General features: G+C 36.7%; 2 protein-coding genes and 1 long non-coding RNA gene across 5 annotated transcripts; 2 read left to right on the plus strand and 1 right to left on the minus strand.

The window, feature by feature from the left end:
• LOC107643477 lies at positions 7474-9853 on the plus strand. Its single transcript, XR_001620866.2, has 5 exons — positions 7474-7861; positions 7956-8117; positions 8212-8462; positions 8544-9257; positions 9743-9853. It is a non-coding gene; the product is annotated as an uncharacterized LOC107643477 (long non-coding RNA).
• Positions 10715-11866, plus strand: LOC107640478 (alcohol-forming fatty acyl-CoA reductase-like). Its single transcript, XM_016343997.2, has 3 exons — positions 10715-10896; positions 11002-11105; positions 11684-11866. Exons 1-3 carry the CDS (start codon positions 10818-10820, stop codon positions 11864-11866), a joined length of 366 nt encoding a protein of 121 aa, XP_016199483.1. The 5' UTR covers positions 10715-10817.
• On the minus strand, positions 11891-14946 carry LOC107643476 (zinc finger MYND domain-containing protein 15). Of its 3 annotated transcripts, none has more exons than XM_016347134.2 (11): positions 14763-14946; positions 14534-14647; positions 14322-14440; positions 14121-14167; positions 13931-14031; positions 13411-13498; positions 13189-13297; positions 12918-13089; positions 12720-12791; positions 12482-12568; positions 11891-12337 (listed from the first exon to the last, which is right to left on the minus strand). In XM_016347134.2, the coding sequence occupies exons 1-11, from the start codon at positions 14865-14867 to the stop codon at positions 12245-12247; spliced, it is 1107 nt and encodes a 368-aa protein (XP_016202620.1). In that variant the 5' UTR covers positions 14868-14946; the 3' UTR covers positions 11891-12244. The 3 variants fall into 3 exon arrangements, with proteins under 3 accessions (XP_016202620.1, XP_020979141.1, XP_016202619.1); XM_016347133.2 differs by having other exon boundaries at positions 11914-12337; positions 12455-12568; positions 14763-14944; XM_021123482.1 differs by lacking the exon at positions 12720-12791 and having other exon boundaries at positions 12455-12568.

Here is a 16384-nt window from a genome sequence, read left to right on the forward strand (position 1 = left end):
AGCTATCTGAGCTATCTGCGGTGTCATAGGGCTTAGGCTTTGAAATTAAGAGCCTGACATGTATCGCTGCATCACAGTGATATCATGGTAGAAGTCTTGTCCTAATATTGGGTGGTGTGTTAATGGTGCATTATCGGTTAAATACAAGTAAACCAAGTTTAGTTCCAGGTTCCGTGGACAATAAAATAGATCGACTAATTTGGTTCAGCAAATGATGTAGACCGAAAGAAGACATCTACCATAAGTAGTAGCAGTACAATGCCTAGGTGACTAAAACACACTTTATAGAAGTTAATGGATTAATTATAAAACACTAAATGCCAAAAAAAATAAAAAAACTACTTCTTTAGAATGATTTGTAAGACATAGATTTAGGAGCAAGATCTCATTAATATTGGACACTTTCCATGAGCACGTACTAGTTGAATTTAGGTCTAACATGCCGCGACGCCAAGGACCAATATGGAAATTGCAATCACGAGTAAAGCACGCATTGGAAGCACTAGATTATTAGTGCTGGTGTCTTCATTTGATACTGCTGCAATCCCTTCGAGTTGTGGTTGTATTGAATGGGGCTGATTTGGGAGTAGAGCTGTAGCTGGCGGAGTCAGTTCTGGCGATTTAGAGGACAATGTAGGTGGTTGTTGTCGTTGATGTTGATGTTCTTCATGAACTGTGACTGGTATGAGATGAGCTTCATGGCCAAACATATTATTTGCATGGAAAACCACGTATGTCTTGGCCTTGGGAAACATCATTGTGGATTGAAGAGAGTTCATTTTGGATATAGAAAGTGAACAAAGGAGGGGCTTTGGGTGGTTTGGGGTGTGTTGTGGATCGACCTTAATATTGGTTAATGGCTTTGGTTAGTTGGAATAATTAATTATCCAATTTAATTGGATTTGTTTGGCCTTACCTATCCTGTACTTTTAATAAACGAGCCAAGGGATAAAGATGGTGTCTGTTGTCTTCTTATGAAACATAGTTACGTCAGTATTTGTTAGAGTTAAATATAACAAATAAAAATAAAAAAGATAGCTTGTAAAAGGTTATTGCCTCAATAGTTTATGCATGTCGTTCTTATCCGTTTATGAGAAACAAGGTGATCAGAATTGAGTCCTATCTTTTGTGGTTGGTATACATATAAATTATTATTCATATTAGGAATTGAATAAATTAAACATCGAGAAATTGCTTTCCAGGAAACTTCCGTCCTAGGGCTGTAGCCTGGGGTTCATAGAGGTTTTTATACATACTTCCGGCTTGGAGGCCGCAACATGTGAGGACAGGGGGTGATCACAGAGGTATGTTAGCCATACATCGGCTAAGGAAAGCTACCCTGTATTGACAGGGAGTGTGAACAGGGGGTATGCCAACTGGAAAGCCATATCTGACCAATAGTGTTGGATTACGTCGGGAGCCGGTCGAAATCGACAGATGAGCTCATTACCTACATTAGGGATAGATATGCATCATAATTATTTCCGCATATTTCCTGTGAACTCTATTTTCTGTGATTGTGTATTTGTTGTGCTTGATTTTCTATGTTTGTTAGTTATTATGCTGTGTTGTGTTTGTTGGTTGTTGCTGTTGACTGAGTACAGTGTTGAAATGGACTTAACTAACTACTCCGACGCTTTCCAGTTCTTACCCCTTTACCTTCCCCTTCGGACGGAGACGGGAGTGATCTTCTTCAAGCATGACCACGGACAGATATGAGGTGCAGCATGTTTTGGACGGCGTTTCCAGCTTAGCATAGACTTTTATGTTTAGTCTCTCACTTTTGGTTAGATCTACCGAGAGATTAGGGATTGTATAGCTTCGCTAGGTTAGTTCGGGTACTAGTTTAGGGGTTTTCTCAATGGACTGGTCAGAGTGTCATATATGTAATATATAATCCTAAGCTATATGAGATGGTACACTGAATGGTTTCATTTTTTATGACTTTTCTGTATATAATGTATATTATTATATTTATTTTTGCTTGTTATGCATTTACTTACTTATTATTGTTGGTATAGGATGAATTTAGTGATACGCACCTTTTGTTTTAAAAAAAAGTATATCGATTACGTGCTAACTCAATTACAGGCTTAATATTAAGTAATAGTTATTTAGGGAACAAGTTAGTAACACTCGGTTTTTAGTGTGATCATCACGTGCTGAAAATTGGGTCATTACACCGTCTAGCCACCAACGTGTCACCATCGTCGTTGCAACTACTCAAAGCCTCCTTCCCCGCTACGGTCGTCTCCGCCGTTGCTTGAAGCCTCCGCAAATCATCTCGTGTCCTCAGTCGTTCCTCCGTCGCACAACCGCTTCTCTGTTCCACTGTCGTCGGTCCTGCCTTTGTTGTCGATCGTTCCTCTGCACTGGCTCTGTTCTAATGCGCTCCAACCCTTCTCTGCTTATTCAAAAGCTTTTTCGCGTCTTGTCATATCTCCAATTTGGCCGTCGTCTCCCCTCCTCCATCCATCTACTAATCGTCCTCGGCTTTCTTGCTCCTTCTCCCTCAATCACTGCTCTGAAATCCTGAATCTCTGTTTGTTCATTATTGTTTTTGTAAGTAATGTCTAGCGGATCTTTGTTTTGAGTTTTCTTAGGTTTTTTTAATCAATATAATTTGGTTTGTTTGTTCATGATCAATGATTTAATTCCAGAATGAGTTTTATTACTAATGATGAGTAATGAACATTATTGAACTGTTCTTGTTATGAGTAATGATTTTCTTAGGTTTTTCTGTTATGAGTAATTTATATAATTTTGTTTTACGGTATTTATGGAACTATTCTTGTTGTTCAGATGTTGTATTTTTTATTTAATTATTCAGTGTTGTGTTTATTGTTGTTGCCAATTGTTGCTTTTGTTCTTGATGGTTCTGATTGTTGATGTTTGTTCACTGCTATTTTTGTTCTTATTGTTCTTGATTGTTGCTATTTTTTTACATTGTTGATTATTTGCTGTGTTACTATTTTTCATGCTATTTTTGCATTCTTATGTTTTGTGCAACTTAATTTTTTGTGCTGCTACTTTTGTATTCTTATCATAGTTCTGAAAACTGAATTAGACTGGTCGGTTCAACTAGATTAACTGGAAATCGGTCACCAGATCGATTTGGTTAGTCTCATAAACCACCTGACAAAAAAGATTAAAGAACAGGTGATTAATTGGTGAACCGCCAAAATCGGCTAATTTTTTAAAGGATTTTCGGTTCGATGAACCCTCTCCAAACGATGTCGTTTTACATTCCTAAAAAAATTTAAAAAAGGAAACCCTGAATTCCCAACGCACCCAAGCCCCACTATTCTCCTCTCTAAAATTGAAGTGAAATTTTGAAATTGAAAGAACAAAGAACTCTAGCCCTCCAGCCCCCAGCCATTACAACCCCCACAGCCTTGCAGTCCCGCTTTGTTGTCATTGCCGAACTCTTCTCTGCTGGGTATAGACATCGCGTGTGAAAGCTCCGTCGCCATTGCAGGAGCTGTGTCGCCGTCATAGGAAGCTCTGTCACCGTCCTTAGAAGCTGTGTCGCTGTCGTAGAAACTCCCTCACCCTCGTGTGGAAGCTCTGTGGCCGTCGTCGTCTCCTCTGTTCGAACTCTCTCTCTTTATTCACCGGTACCGCCGTCTCTTCTGTCGTCGCCACACTCCCCTTGAAGAGTGTTTTCAATCCATATATACGACAACGCAAAAAGCCTTACCTAGCCACCGCACCCATTCACTTGCCAACATCCACAAAGGTAACATACCCCTCTCCGCTGACTCACTCACTCACTCAAATAGAGATCATTTTTTTATGTATTTTTGCTAATTGTGCCCTTTTTTTTTTGTTCTTGTTTTGTTACTATATGTTTGATGTGACTGAAAATAACTTGTTAATCTTCTTGTTATAACATGATTAGGTTGTTCTAATGATTGAATGCTCCTGTGATTAGTTCTATTTTGCACCTTTATCGATTCTAGTTTCATAAAATTCAAAAGTAAGTGATATTTTTGCATCGATGGCTAGGCCTATTTTTTAGAAACAAATATTTGTGAGAGGAAAGTTTTTTTAATTAAATAAATATTTATCATTTTTTTTCTTAAGTCATCTGCATAAAGTCAATACGAAAATAATATTAAAGGTTCCAAAATCCAAACCATTGACATAGTAGAGTAGTATTTTCTTTTCCTTTCTTGTTGGGTTAAGCTTTTCTATTATTATTATTATTATTATTATTATTATTATTATTATTATTATTTTGGTTGTATAGTCAGTAGTGATAAATTACATCTATTTTAGATAATCTATTTATGATGGAAATATTGAAACATTTAATGATGATTATGATTTGTGATGAGTTGTGTCTTTGATTAATTGAAAACTTATTTGTTAATATTTTTTTGATAGTAGAACATTATGTTTTTGTCACTGCGTTTTGGTTGTTTTTAGTTATGAATTTTGATATTTAAAATTATTTGTGAACTTCTAATATTAAATTATGGATAATTTATTTTGTGAAATTTTAAATATTAAAAATGTAATCGGTTGAACCCAGTCGAACCAGTAAATTATTGAACCAATAATCTTATCGATTTATTGATTGGTCCAGTTTTTCGCAACCTTGATTCTTAAGCTTTGTGCAGCTTAATTTGTATTCTCTGTGTTGTGTTTTGATTATTTAATTAAAAAATTACTCCTAACAAAGGTAAAAGAGATTTTGAGAATAATGAATAAATAATCATTTGGGAGTGTGTGATGCAATAAAATAGTTAAAAGTTATTGAATATGGCTTTTTTTCTTTTGATTTTGATGATTAATACTAAATTGAAAAAGTATAGTGAACCAAGAATGAATCTGCAAACTATTGTCTTATTTGTTATTTTTAAATTAAAATTAGGAAGGTATTGATATCAATTAATTAAAAATTTGAAAATTAGGATTGTAACCACCGGAAGTGTTTGCAACGTGAAGCAACAAGAGTCACGCTACCTCTAATCCTCTATTATCTTCTCTGGTCATCAACAGCGTCCTCGAACTTGAGTTCTCACCGAAACGCCTGGCACATCATTTGAAGCACTGTCGTCTTGTCGTCATGTCGTTTCTTTTTCACCACCGTTGTCTTCACCGCCACGCGGAACCCCCTCTCCGTGGAGCTGCCGCTGCTGCGTCGCGTTGTTAGTTGCACTGCTCGGAATGCGTGCAGTGGTTCGCGTCTGCGCTGCTGCCACAACCTCCACCCCGATGATCCTGGGTAGTGTCGGTGCCCTCTGCAACCAATCCTTGTCGCCGCAACGCGTGCTTTGCAAACGCAAATTTTTCCTCTGCAGGACCACCGCGGCACCCTCCTCCTCGCGATCTGCATCGCCATCGTCCACTGCAGCGCGCTCCTTCTATCTCGTTTTCACTTTCTCAATTCGACAAAGACACTTTCACTAAAAGATGCATGCATAAAGAGATATATTTAGGAGACACACCCACAAAAAGACATTTTTAATAAAAAAATATCGCCATAAAAAAAGAAACCAGGTTCAATTAAAAAATTTCTATTTAAAAGTGATAAAATATAATTTTGAATTATGGTAAATTTGAGTAAATAAGGTATTTTTTTTTATAGATTTTATACTCCAATTCAACAAAAGTTGACAAAAATTGATAAACGGAATTATAATAAATTTTAATATTTGTCTTTGATATTTGAATATTTATTTAGTTTATATTTAGATGAGATTATAATACTTTAAGTGATGTAATACTAACCCTGAAATTCAAAGCAGAATCTACTCAATTCAACCTGTAGATGGAGAAGATGTGCTTCAATGGAGTCTCAACAAATCTAAAATGTATGACACGGCCTCAGGTTATAACATTGCTTACCTATTTTTTCACCCTCCATTAGAGCACTGCCCTGACCACATGAAGCAAAAGCATATTTGGCAGCACTTGGGGAAGTTGAAAGTCCCTCCCAGTGTGAAGATGTTCATCTGGAAATGCCTCCATGGTCGAATTCCAGTGCTAGAACTCATCCATCGCAGATTTCCAAGTACAAGTTCACTTTGCCCTTATTGTCACACGCAATCAGAGTCAATCACCCACTGCCTAATTACATGCAACAAAGCCCAAGACATTTGGAGTAGAAGTCAGATTTACCTGCACCTTCCACATCCTACCGGTGACCAGTTCTTTGAATGGTGGCAGGAATTGAAGACAAAGCTTGAGCGGCAACATGATGGAAAGAGGTTGATGGGTCTTGTGGCAAGTATCTGTTGGAACATATGGAAGGCAAGAAACCTTTGGGTCTTTGAGCACACAAACCAAACGCCGGAAGAGACATTTCAAATGTCAGTAAACCTGGCGCAACAATTCATCTCTCTAGACTAAACTCACAGTCTTAGGTTTTTTGTTTTTTTTTCCCCAATTCTCCCTGCTAAGTTTGGTTCAGTTTTATTCACTTTGCCTTTAGTGAGTTTTTTATTTGGGAAAATCCCACTTTCTCTATCTCATGTCCTGCATTTGGACACTTGTACCACTTTTATGATGCAATAAAAGTCTTTGTTAACTTTGAAAAAAAAAATTCGCCATTAACCTATTCATAATAAATTAACCGAGGATAATTAAACCTAAAAAAAAAAGTGTTTGTAACACGCCGCCTTATTATATTCTCTCTCATCTTTCTTTTGTTACCTGTTCTTTTATTCTCATCTCCTAAATCTCAAGTATTCCATATACAGAAGTTCACAGCATAAACATTCATTTTTCATTGAAATAATATTAGAGTAATAAACTACTCAGACTAATTCAAAACTCAGGTTTTATATTGATGGGAGACCAATAAGGGAGTTCAAGAACTTAGAAGGTGTTGGTGTTCCCTACCCAAATTACCAACCAATGAAATTGTATTCAAGCCTGTCGAACGCTGATGATTGGGCAACAAGAGGAGGGCTTGTGAAGACAGATTGGAGCCAAGCTCCATTCACAGCTTCCTTCAAGAACTTGAAAGCCAATGGTTGTGTTTGGTCCAATGGTGTTTCTTCATGCAACTTATCATCATCAAACTCCTCTGATAATAACAACTCTTGGCTCTCTCAACAGCTTGATTCAAACGGTCAGAGGAAGCTCAAATGGGTGCAGAAGAATTACATGATTTACAATTACTGCTCAGACATTAACCGATTCCCTCAGGGCCTCCCTCTTGAATGCACGCTCCGAACCACCTGATTTCAAATTCCGTGTTCCCCAATTCATTCTGCAGTTTAAATAAACGGAATTAACCACACAATAAAAAATAGGGTGTATACCTCCATAATGGCCTCATAAATTAGTCTCTCATCACTTCCAGGAGCCCGTTCATCACCTGCACCAGAGCGGAATGCAGGTTCACTGGAACTAGCATACTGTGGAGGTACAGACTTACCATGCATCAAAGATGGAGGAAGAACCCTAATCACACCATTTTGATGCATGAAGCGATCTTCATCACTGGTGATGTAATACTAACCCTAGCCCCAAATTTCTATTTTCCGTGCGAATTCAAACTTCAAATCCTCTGTCGCTGAAGTGAAATCTCAAAGGCTCCCGTGCAAGCTTAGCCGTTGCCGAAGTCATTCCCCCACCATCGCTGAAGGTCTCCCGTCAACCAGCGCCGTCGCCATCCTTTGCTTTCGTCGCGGAAGGTCTTCCATCGCCGTCGCTGATCCTCTCCCGTGGCTATCAAGTCTGATATTCTCCCTACCTCAGAAAAATTCAAAGTACAAATCCTCTGACGCTTGAGGAATTATAGAAACATAGATGGCAGGAAAGCCCATTAATCAGGCTGGTGGAAAGAAAGCTCTTGATGTCTCTGTTGATTCAAGATTGCTGATTCAAGAATAAAACCTGAAGGGTATAATTATTGTTTCACTAGTTTCCAGAATGTTGCATCACAATCTCTATTGGTGTTTAACGTTTGTAGGCTGAACCTTGATGGTGGCATGCAGGTGCAGTTTCCGGAAAGGCCAAGAAATGTGGGGCTGGTGGTGGAAGAAAACCACTTGGTGATCTATCCAATGCAGGAAAGCCCATTAATCAGGCTGGTGGAAAGAAAGCTCTTCATGTCTCTGTTGATTCAAGATTGCTGACTCAAGAACGGAACCTGAAGGGTACTGTTATTGTTCCACTGGTTTCCAGAATATTGTATCACAATCTCTATTGGTGTTTAACGTTTGTAAGCTAATCCTTGATGGTGGCATGCAGGTGCAGTTTCCGGGAAGGCCAAGAAATGTGGAAAGAAAGCCCTTGATGTCTCTATCAATCGGCATTCTGAGAAATCTGTCACCGCTAGAAGGAAGGCCCTTTCTGACATTTCAAACTCCGTGGTTGAGCCGCCTCCTCTTGACTTTGATGTCTTTGAGGAACTAGGAATGCTGCACGATCATTCCAAGTGTATAAAGTATATGTTGTCAAATTTTTCCCCTTTGGGTGAAGCTGAACTGCTTAGTGAGGAGGTTTGATTTTGAAGCCTCATAATTTTTTTCCCTCTACCATATCGTGTTTATCACTAACTATATATACTATCACCATTGCAGTCTGAAAGCCCTCATATAGAAGTAGAGGAGGAGGAGGAGGATTACAACCTACAGGAGGTGACTGAGCCGGAGATTTATATGAGGTGCTATCGGCCTGTTTCTCCAATGAATTCTCCAGAATGCCGCAAAATGTTGCATGAATTGAAAGCACTGTATTCTGAGCGTCCTGATGCAAGACAGTGACAGGAGCAGGAAAGAGCAGTGCTTCTCAGTAGTGGTCACCTTTTGGTTGGAGTGATTATGTTGCTAATGCTGCAAAATGTTGAAATTATATGAATTTAAACATTTGCCTGAGGTGCTCCCTGGGCTTGAGTGTGTCTCTGCTCATCCTGGCTCTCCTGAACGATGCAATACCTCCAAAATGCAGCACAATTCTCTGAAGGACTAGGAATTAAGATTCAACTCACTCACGCTCACACTCACACTACAGTAGCCAATAATGAATACTGTGCTTTCTCTTTGGACTTTGGTCTTCTGTTTTCTTTTGGTCTTTCTTTATTGTTAACTATGGTTAACACTAATCACCTATTCTATAAAAATTAATTAAAACACTAACTATGGCTTTACAGACTATGGTTATCAATAAACTACCGTTTTTATTCGGTGCTTATTTTTTTATAGTGGTTTAAATTAAAGTTGCATGAGTGCATGTGTTGCTACGTGTTCTTTATTATTTTCCAAAACCAGTGTGTTGATTTGCGATTTTAATAGTAGGTCTAGGGATGGCAATACCACCTGAACTCGCGGGTATCTACCCCGCTCCTATCCGATTATCCGCCCTGCATCAGAGCGGGTTTTTAGCGGGATGGATTTTTAGGAGGGGCGGGACGGAGTTGGGTTTAGGTAATACCCGTCCCTACCTGTCCCGCTATATAAATAATATATATAATTTTAATATATAATATGTATAATATATGTAAAATAATTAGTAAATGATTAATAATATTGTATCATATTTAAATTTTTACTTTAATTTATGTTATGTATGTAATGATGGTTATATACATTTTGAAATTTAATTTAATTTATTGGATTTTAATAATTATAGGAGCGAGTACTCGCAGGAGCGGGTTAAGATTCAATGTTTTACTACCCGCAGGTAGAAGAGGGACGGATTCTATACAGATTGTTGTACAGTAGGGTGGGATCGGATAAAACAAAAATCCGCCTCCACCCACCCCATTGCTACCCCTGAGTAGATCAGATGTCAAGAGGCCTTTGGCTGGCTTTTCAAATCAATAAGGTTGATGGATGGGATGAGATAGATGCAGATAAATTATTGGCTATAGGGCAATTACTATTTACTAGTATCTTAGCATGGGATACGTAAAATTTTAAAATGCGATTATGTCAATCAATAGTGTCAAACCACGCTAATAAGGCACACCATATTTTACAGTGTTGGACACTTGAATTGTTGTCAATAAACTCATCCAATCTTACTACAAATGCAAGGCACAGAACATGATGACAAGACATATATAACATGGACACTTATATTAGACTTTTTAATTTTAATAAATATAAATTAATTTTAAAAAAAATTTATTTTTAGTGTTTTCAAAAGTACTCGAATGATTTAAAAATTGTTATTATCTTCTTGATTTATCAAAAATAAAATGAGAAGTTTGTGATTTTTAAAAGTATTTAAAAGTACAAATACCTGTTTCAATCAATCAATCAATTTGGTAAAACTATTTATTTATTTATTTTTATTTTAATGCTTGTAATAAATTTTTCTACAACTTCACCATTATCCTTGACTTCTTAACCTTTTCTCTAAAGAAAAATTTTCCCCTAATATCCTTAATATCATTATCGTTATTTAGCAGTCGAGGCATATATAGTATGTTAATGTCATACATCTACCTATATACGGTTCAAATATAATAAATTTGTTAAATGATTTCACTTTAATAATTGTTGATGACTTGGCTCAACTACAATAAATAGAGAATTTATTTATATTTTTTTTTGGAGAAGAAAACAGAGATAAAGTAAAAATAATAAGAAAAGTGAAATTGTACTTCACTATCACCAACAGCTTAGAGGCTTACACATATGCACACCCCCATCTCATAATTAATTGCTCTATTTATGATTGATTTTAATTTCTCTACTAAAATCAATTTGCTGGCATGCCACTAGATTATAGCTACTCCACTACTCTACTTCACTATCACAATTCACAAGCACTATATTAGCCAAACCACTTTGGTTAATTTCTCTACTCTTCTCATCATATAAACCTTAAGCTTTTATTTTTCTTCAATAATGGAGGTTCGAAGTGTGCTCCAATTTCTTCAGGACAAGACCATTTTGGTTGTTGGAGCCACAGGATTTCTAGCCAAAAGTATATATACATACATATACATATATATGCTTCCTCTTTTTTTGTTCATTCATTCATATTTGTGATGAATTGATATGTCTTTTTATTTGGTTCTATATGTTTCAGTTTTTTTGGAGAAGGTGTTGAGGGTTCAACCAAATATTAAGAAGGTTTTTCTTCTCTTAAGAGCCGCAGATGCCAAATCTGCCACTCATCGCTTGAACAATGAGGTGCATCAATACATGCATATGACCCTTTCTTTATGTGCATGATGAAAGGCAATACAAACAAATAATGTTTATTGTTTTTTTTTTTAGTTATTAGTAGATCAAATAAAAAAATGTCAAAAATGTTATTCCTTCACCAAAATCAATCACTAAAATCAGTCACCAATATATTTGGGTATAAATATATAAGTAGTTTAATTTATTTTCAATGTGTATTTATATTTTAACATATATTTTATACTTATAGTGGACTTTAGTGACTGATTTTGGTGTACACGTAGCATAATCGAAAAAAAGTGAAAGAGAAAAATGTAATATGATGATGTGATGAAGAGGGAAAATATAGAAAAGATAGTAAAGATGGATATCACATGGCTGGTTTTAAGTTTAAACAAACATATATCAATTTGCCGGTTTAATTAACCCCTCATCAACCTATTATTATTCAATTTAATTATAATAAAGCGGGCATATATTATTATTAGTTTAATTTTTCTCTTGATATCAATGGATTAATTAAGCTTATTATATGATATACGTGCTAGTTAAATACTATATTTATTTAATTATTTTGCATGCAGATCTTAGGGACAGACTTATTTAATTTGCTAAAAGAAAAGCTAGGAACAAATTTTAAGTCCTTTATATCTGAAAAGTTGACTGTGTTTCCTGGGGACATTTGTTATGAGGACTTGGGTTTGAAGGATTCAATCCTAAGGGAAGAGATGAACAATGAGGGTCCGAAAAGTGACTTGAACACATGACCTAAGAAGAGTGCAAGACTATACTAAGTTACTAACAAACTGAGATGGCCACAAATAAGTCTGGGTAAATAACATTGTTCATTGTAGTAACAAAATATTAACAGCAGTCAGAGTCTCTATTGTAAAACAAAGTATATTTTATTAACATATGATTAGCATTTCCACTAGACTGAAGGTTGGTTGAATTTTAGCAATCAATGGAAATGTTGCATGTGGAAGACAAGATGGATAAGAGGTGATTGCCAACTATGATTCCCTCAACGGGTCACTACCATCGAACTGGCAGCACTTCTACGTACACAAAAGTTCCAACAAGTTAGGCCAATCTTGGTGTTAGTATCAGTGAAAATTAGCTCAATCATTTCAGAGGATGGCTCTTTACATTCCAAAAACAAAGCAATTTGAGTAGCAGGGAAGCAACAACACACTATCTTCCACAGCAATAGGTTGCCTGAAAGGATTTACCTGAACCTACAAGGAGAATTCACAATAATTCATTAGAAGACAGGGTGACAGAGAGAGAGAGAGAGAGAGAGAGAGAGAGAGAGAGACCAATTACAAGCAGAAAAAGAACTAATAAAAGCTTACAGGCAGTCTAAAAGAGCGACTAATTACATTCTCAATGCAACTTGCTGCAAGATGACAAGCTTCCTCACAATAATCAGTAAAAACGGCTGGGACATCTAGTTTTTCAATTAACTCCTGTTATTTTGACACCAAAATAGAAAAGGAGTAACATAAAACGCACTTCGAATATACCCTAATTGTTGTTTGTTTAAGTACAATAATAAAGAGGAAGGTAGAACCTATAACTAACACCAAAATAAAGGATAAGAACATGGTAATGACATACAATACTAGGTAACCAACTTGGATAGGCAGCAATGCCACCATTTGGAGCAATCACTAGATGAGGGGAGGAATCCTGCAAGTATAATGTTAATTAAGAGGAATTTATTGTGTTCAAGTACAGCAACATATTCGAATTCAGGAACAAGCATTTCTCAATATTAGTTTTATATTGGTTCTTATCTAATATTAAATTAGATACCTTAACAATATCTCTATATCGGTCGTGATAGAGTCCATGCCACAGCTGCAGTGTTACTGCCGAAGTAATGCCACTCTGTGTTGATAAAATGGCATTTTCACTCGCTGATTTGCAGGTACTCTGGTCTTCATTGGAAGAAGCATATCTGGAAATGCTGATCTTCTCACCATCCCTGTTAACACGGAGGGATGAAGGACAAATAGTTAGAGCAAGTAGTGTCGAGTATCAGCTCATAGAACATTTATTTACTGATTACAGCAATGCATCAGACCTTTGTGGAGGAATTGCAGGTCCAACAAGTTCAATATGAATATGTACGCCGGGGAAGAGTGCCTGTAGTTCTCCAAATACATCTAGTTGTAGCAATTCTTTCTCAGGTCCTTCCATTAAAAAAAAAAATGATCATTAATGCTTGAATATGTAGTGTAAAAAAGAATTCATATTTAAATTTGAATGCTTCAAAAGAACGGGGAGTTTTTAAGAAATTATATACCAAGGTAATGTAGGTACAACTTATCACAGACTTCAGGATTCAGGGTTCCAATTCCAACTAGTTGAGCAGCATGATATATTGTAAGTGGCTGAAACAGGCAAAGCATACAATTTAAAAAATAAAAAATAAAAGAAGTTATCAAAGATATTGTGGGTTATATCCTTCTTACACCTCTAATTTTATCAGAGGAGGAAACTTTCAATGGTGGTTTCTGCTCTATTAAGTAGTCAACAGAAAACAAATACATTCCGCAAGTTCCAGTTTATAATTTGCAAGGTGAAATTAGAAATTCTTTTCTTTTTTAAATATTTTCAAACACTAGTGGGAAAATTGTTTTAAAGGCCCTGCACATTCCATCTAACATTAACTACATCAAAAGATTAGGTCCATTCCCCTTCTTGTACTTCTTTAGTTACAAACAAACTAAAAAAGCCTAATTGTTACATAATCATACCCAGTGAAATGGGATAGACACTTTTGAGAAAGAAAAAAAGAAAGAAAAGGGGCTACACAATCATACCCAGTGAAGCAGCAGAGCAGCAGGCGAGTCCAGTGGAATGCACCTCCAATTATAGTAGTCACTCCAACTATGCAACTGCACCGGAATTTGAGATTCGGGTGCTAAACATTTATATATTGGATTTTATTTTCTTTTCAATTTAATACATATGAGGAACTTGGAATGGAGAAACAAGCTTCAATTGTATTACCATAACAAGGATACAAATTTCTTGGAAGATCCCAACTGTTGTTTAACCTGCCAAAACTAAACTCCTTAGACCAAAGCTTGTTCTAAGCCAAGTAAATACACCATAAAATGTCTGAACTTTCTATTTTGTAATGATTAGGGCAAACATAATTTTGATTAACAAAAAGTTTCAGAATATGAAGCTTGAAGGAAACAAGAGAACCGTAAACAATCAAATGAAGCAGACGATTCGCCACAACGGCATTCGATCATCCACATCCCCTTTTGATGGATTCCCCTCTTGCTCAAGAAAGAACACCTAGTTTCCTGCTTCAAACAAATCTGTTGAAAAAGCTAAATTAGCATAAAAAAAACATATATGAACACTTTACGGTAACAATGTTTTCTTTGAAGGTTGTTAGAATCAGAAATCACCTGAACTGTAGCTTCTTGAGAGAAAGTGAAAGGAAAATCATTGAGTAAATGCACACTCTCCATCTGTTGCTCTAACCTATCACACTCATGTTTGTGGCTACTCCAGTGTTCAATCTAGGGTTCAAAGAAAAAACGGAGAGATATGAAGAAATTTGTGAAACGCAGAACTATTCAGCGAGCGAAAATATGTTCAAAACTGCGGATCAGAAATTGAGATAGAGAGAGGGACCTGATGAGAGAGAGAGCAATAAGCGACGGCTCCGCAGCGAGCGCAGGGCCTGGTGGCGGCGCCGGTGCAGCGCGTTCTTCCGCTGCCCTTCGCGGCGCACTCCATCTTCTCCTCCGACGTTTCTCTCTGCAATCGGTGCTCATGTGCATGGCGTGTGTGGCCCAGCCCAAGTCTCCAAGCCCACTAGGGCCCATTTCTATGTTATCTTGGACCAAGATTGATTAGTTGAGCAAAGTCCATTATCATTTTCAATAAACGGATTTTTAGTGATAAGATAAAAACAAAATAAAAAAACAACTTGAACGGATTACTTGATTAGTCCACTTATTCCGCAACCTCTTAATTGAGTATGAGAAGATTATGCCATTTGAGTTATAACTCATTGGTGATACCTCTTAATTGAGTATGAGAAGATTATGCCATTTGAGTTATAACTCATTGGTGATTAGTCCACTTATTTATTTTTTTTTATCAAAGATAGGAGACTCGAACCCGTAACCTCTTAGTTGAGTATGGGGAGACTATGTCATTTGAGCTATTACTCAGACTAAAAACTTGAAAAGATAGGAGACTCGAACCCGTAACCTCTTAGTTGAGTATGGAGAGACTATGCCATTTGAGCTATTACTCAGACTAAAAACTTGAAAAGATAGGAGACTCGAACCCGCCCTCTTAATTGAGTATGGGGAGTCTATGCCATTTGAGCTATTATTCATTGGCTTAAAATTTGGAAAGATAGAAGACTCGAACCCGCAACCTCTTAATTGAGTATGGGGAGTCTATGCCATTTGAGCTATTACTCATTGGCAAAAATTTGGAAAGATAGGAGACTCGAACCCGCAACCTCTTAATTGAGTATGGGGAGTCTATGCCATTTGAGCTATTACTCATTGGCTAAAAATTTGGAAAGATAGGAGACTCGAACCCGCAACCTCTTAATTGAGTATGGGAAGTCTATGCCATTTGAGCTATTACTCATTGGCAAAATTTGGAAAGATAGGAGACTCGAACCCGCAACCTCTTAATTGAGTATGGGGAGTCTATGCCATTTGAGCTATTACTCATTGGCTTAAAATTTGGAAAGATAGGAGACTCGAACCCGCAACCTCTTAATTGAGTATGGGGAGTCTATGCCATTTGAGCTATTATTCATTGGCCAAAATTTGGAAAGATAGGAGACTCGAACCCGCAACCTCTTAATTGAGTATGGAGAATCTATGCCATTTGAGCTATTACTCATTGGCAAAAATTTGGAAAGATAGAAGACTCGAACCCGCAACCTCTTAATTGAGTATGAGGAGTCTATGCCATTTGAGCTAGTCTATGCCATTTGAGCTATTACTCATTGGCAAAAATTTGGAAAGATAGGAGTTGAGTATGGGGAGTCTATGCCAGACTCAAACCCGCAACCTCTTAATTGAATATGGGGAGTCTATGCCATTTGAGCTATTACTCATTGGCTGATTAGTCCACTTATTCACTTAAACAAATGTTTGAGTTTAAATACTATTTTTGAATTATATGTAATAACTTATTAATTAGTGACCAATTCTTAAATAAAATATATTATAAAAAATTTGTTTTCTTTTATTTAAAAGAGTAAAAGATCTATTTAAAGTTCA

The sequence above is a fragment of the Arachis ipaensis genome, chromosome B05 (genome assembly GCF_000816755.2).
Source record: "Arachis ipaensis cultivar K30076 chromosome B05, Araip1.1, whole genome shotgun sequence".
Taxonomy (NCBI): domain Eukaryota; kingdom Viridiplantae; phylum Streptophyta; class Magnoliopsida; order Fabales; family Fabaceae; genus Arachis; species Arachis ipaensis.

Excerpts from the sequence above, each read along its gene's own strand:
- LOC107640478 (XM_016343997.2), top strand. The coding sequence starts at position 10,818 with ATGGAGGTTCGAAGTGTGCTCCAATTTCTTCAGGACAAGACCATTTTG. Across the intron at positions 10,897-11,001 it reads CACAGGATTTCTAGCCAAAA|TTTTTTTGGAGAAGGTGTTG; the intron begins GTATATATACAT and ends TATATGTTTCAG. Across the intron at positions 11,106-11,683 it reads CTCATCGCTTGAACAATGAG|ATCTTAGGGACAGACTTATT; the intron begins GTGCATCAATAC and ends TTTTGCATGCAG.
- LOC107643476 (XM_016347133.2), bottom strand. The coding sequence starts at position 14,867 with ATGGAGTGCGCCGCGAAGGGCAGCGGAAGAACGCGCTGCACCGGCGCC. Across the intron at positions 14,032-14,120 it reads AAATTTGTATCCTTGTTATG|CACCCGAATCTCAAATTCCG; the intron begins GTAATACAATTG and ends ATAAATGTTTAG. Across the intron at positions 12,792-12,917 it reads GATATAGAGATATTGTTAAG|GATTCCTCCCCTCATCTAGT; the intron begins GTATCTAATTTA and ends TTATACTTGCAG.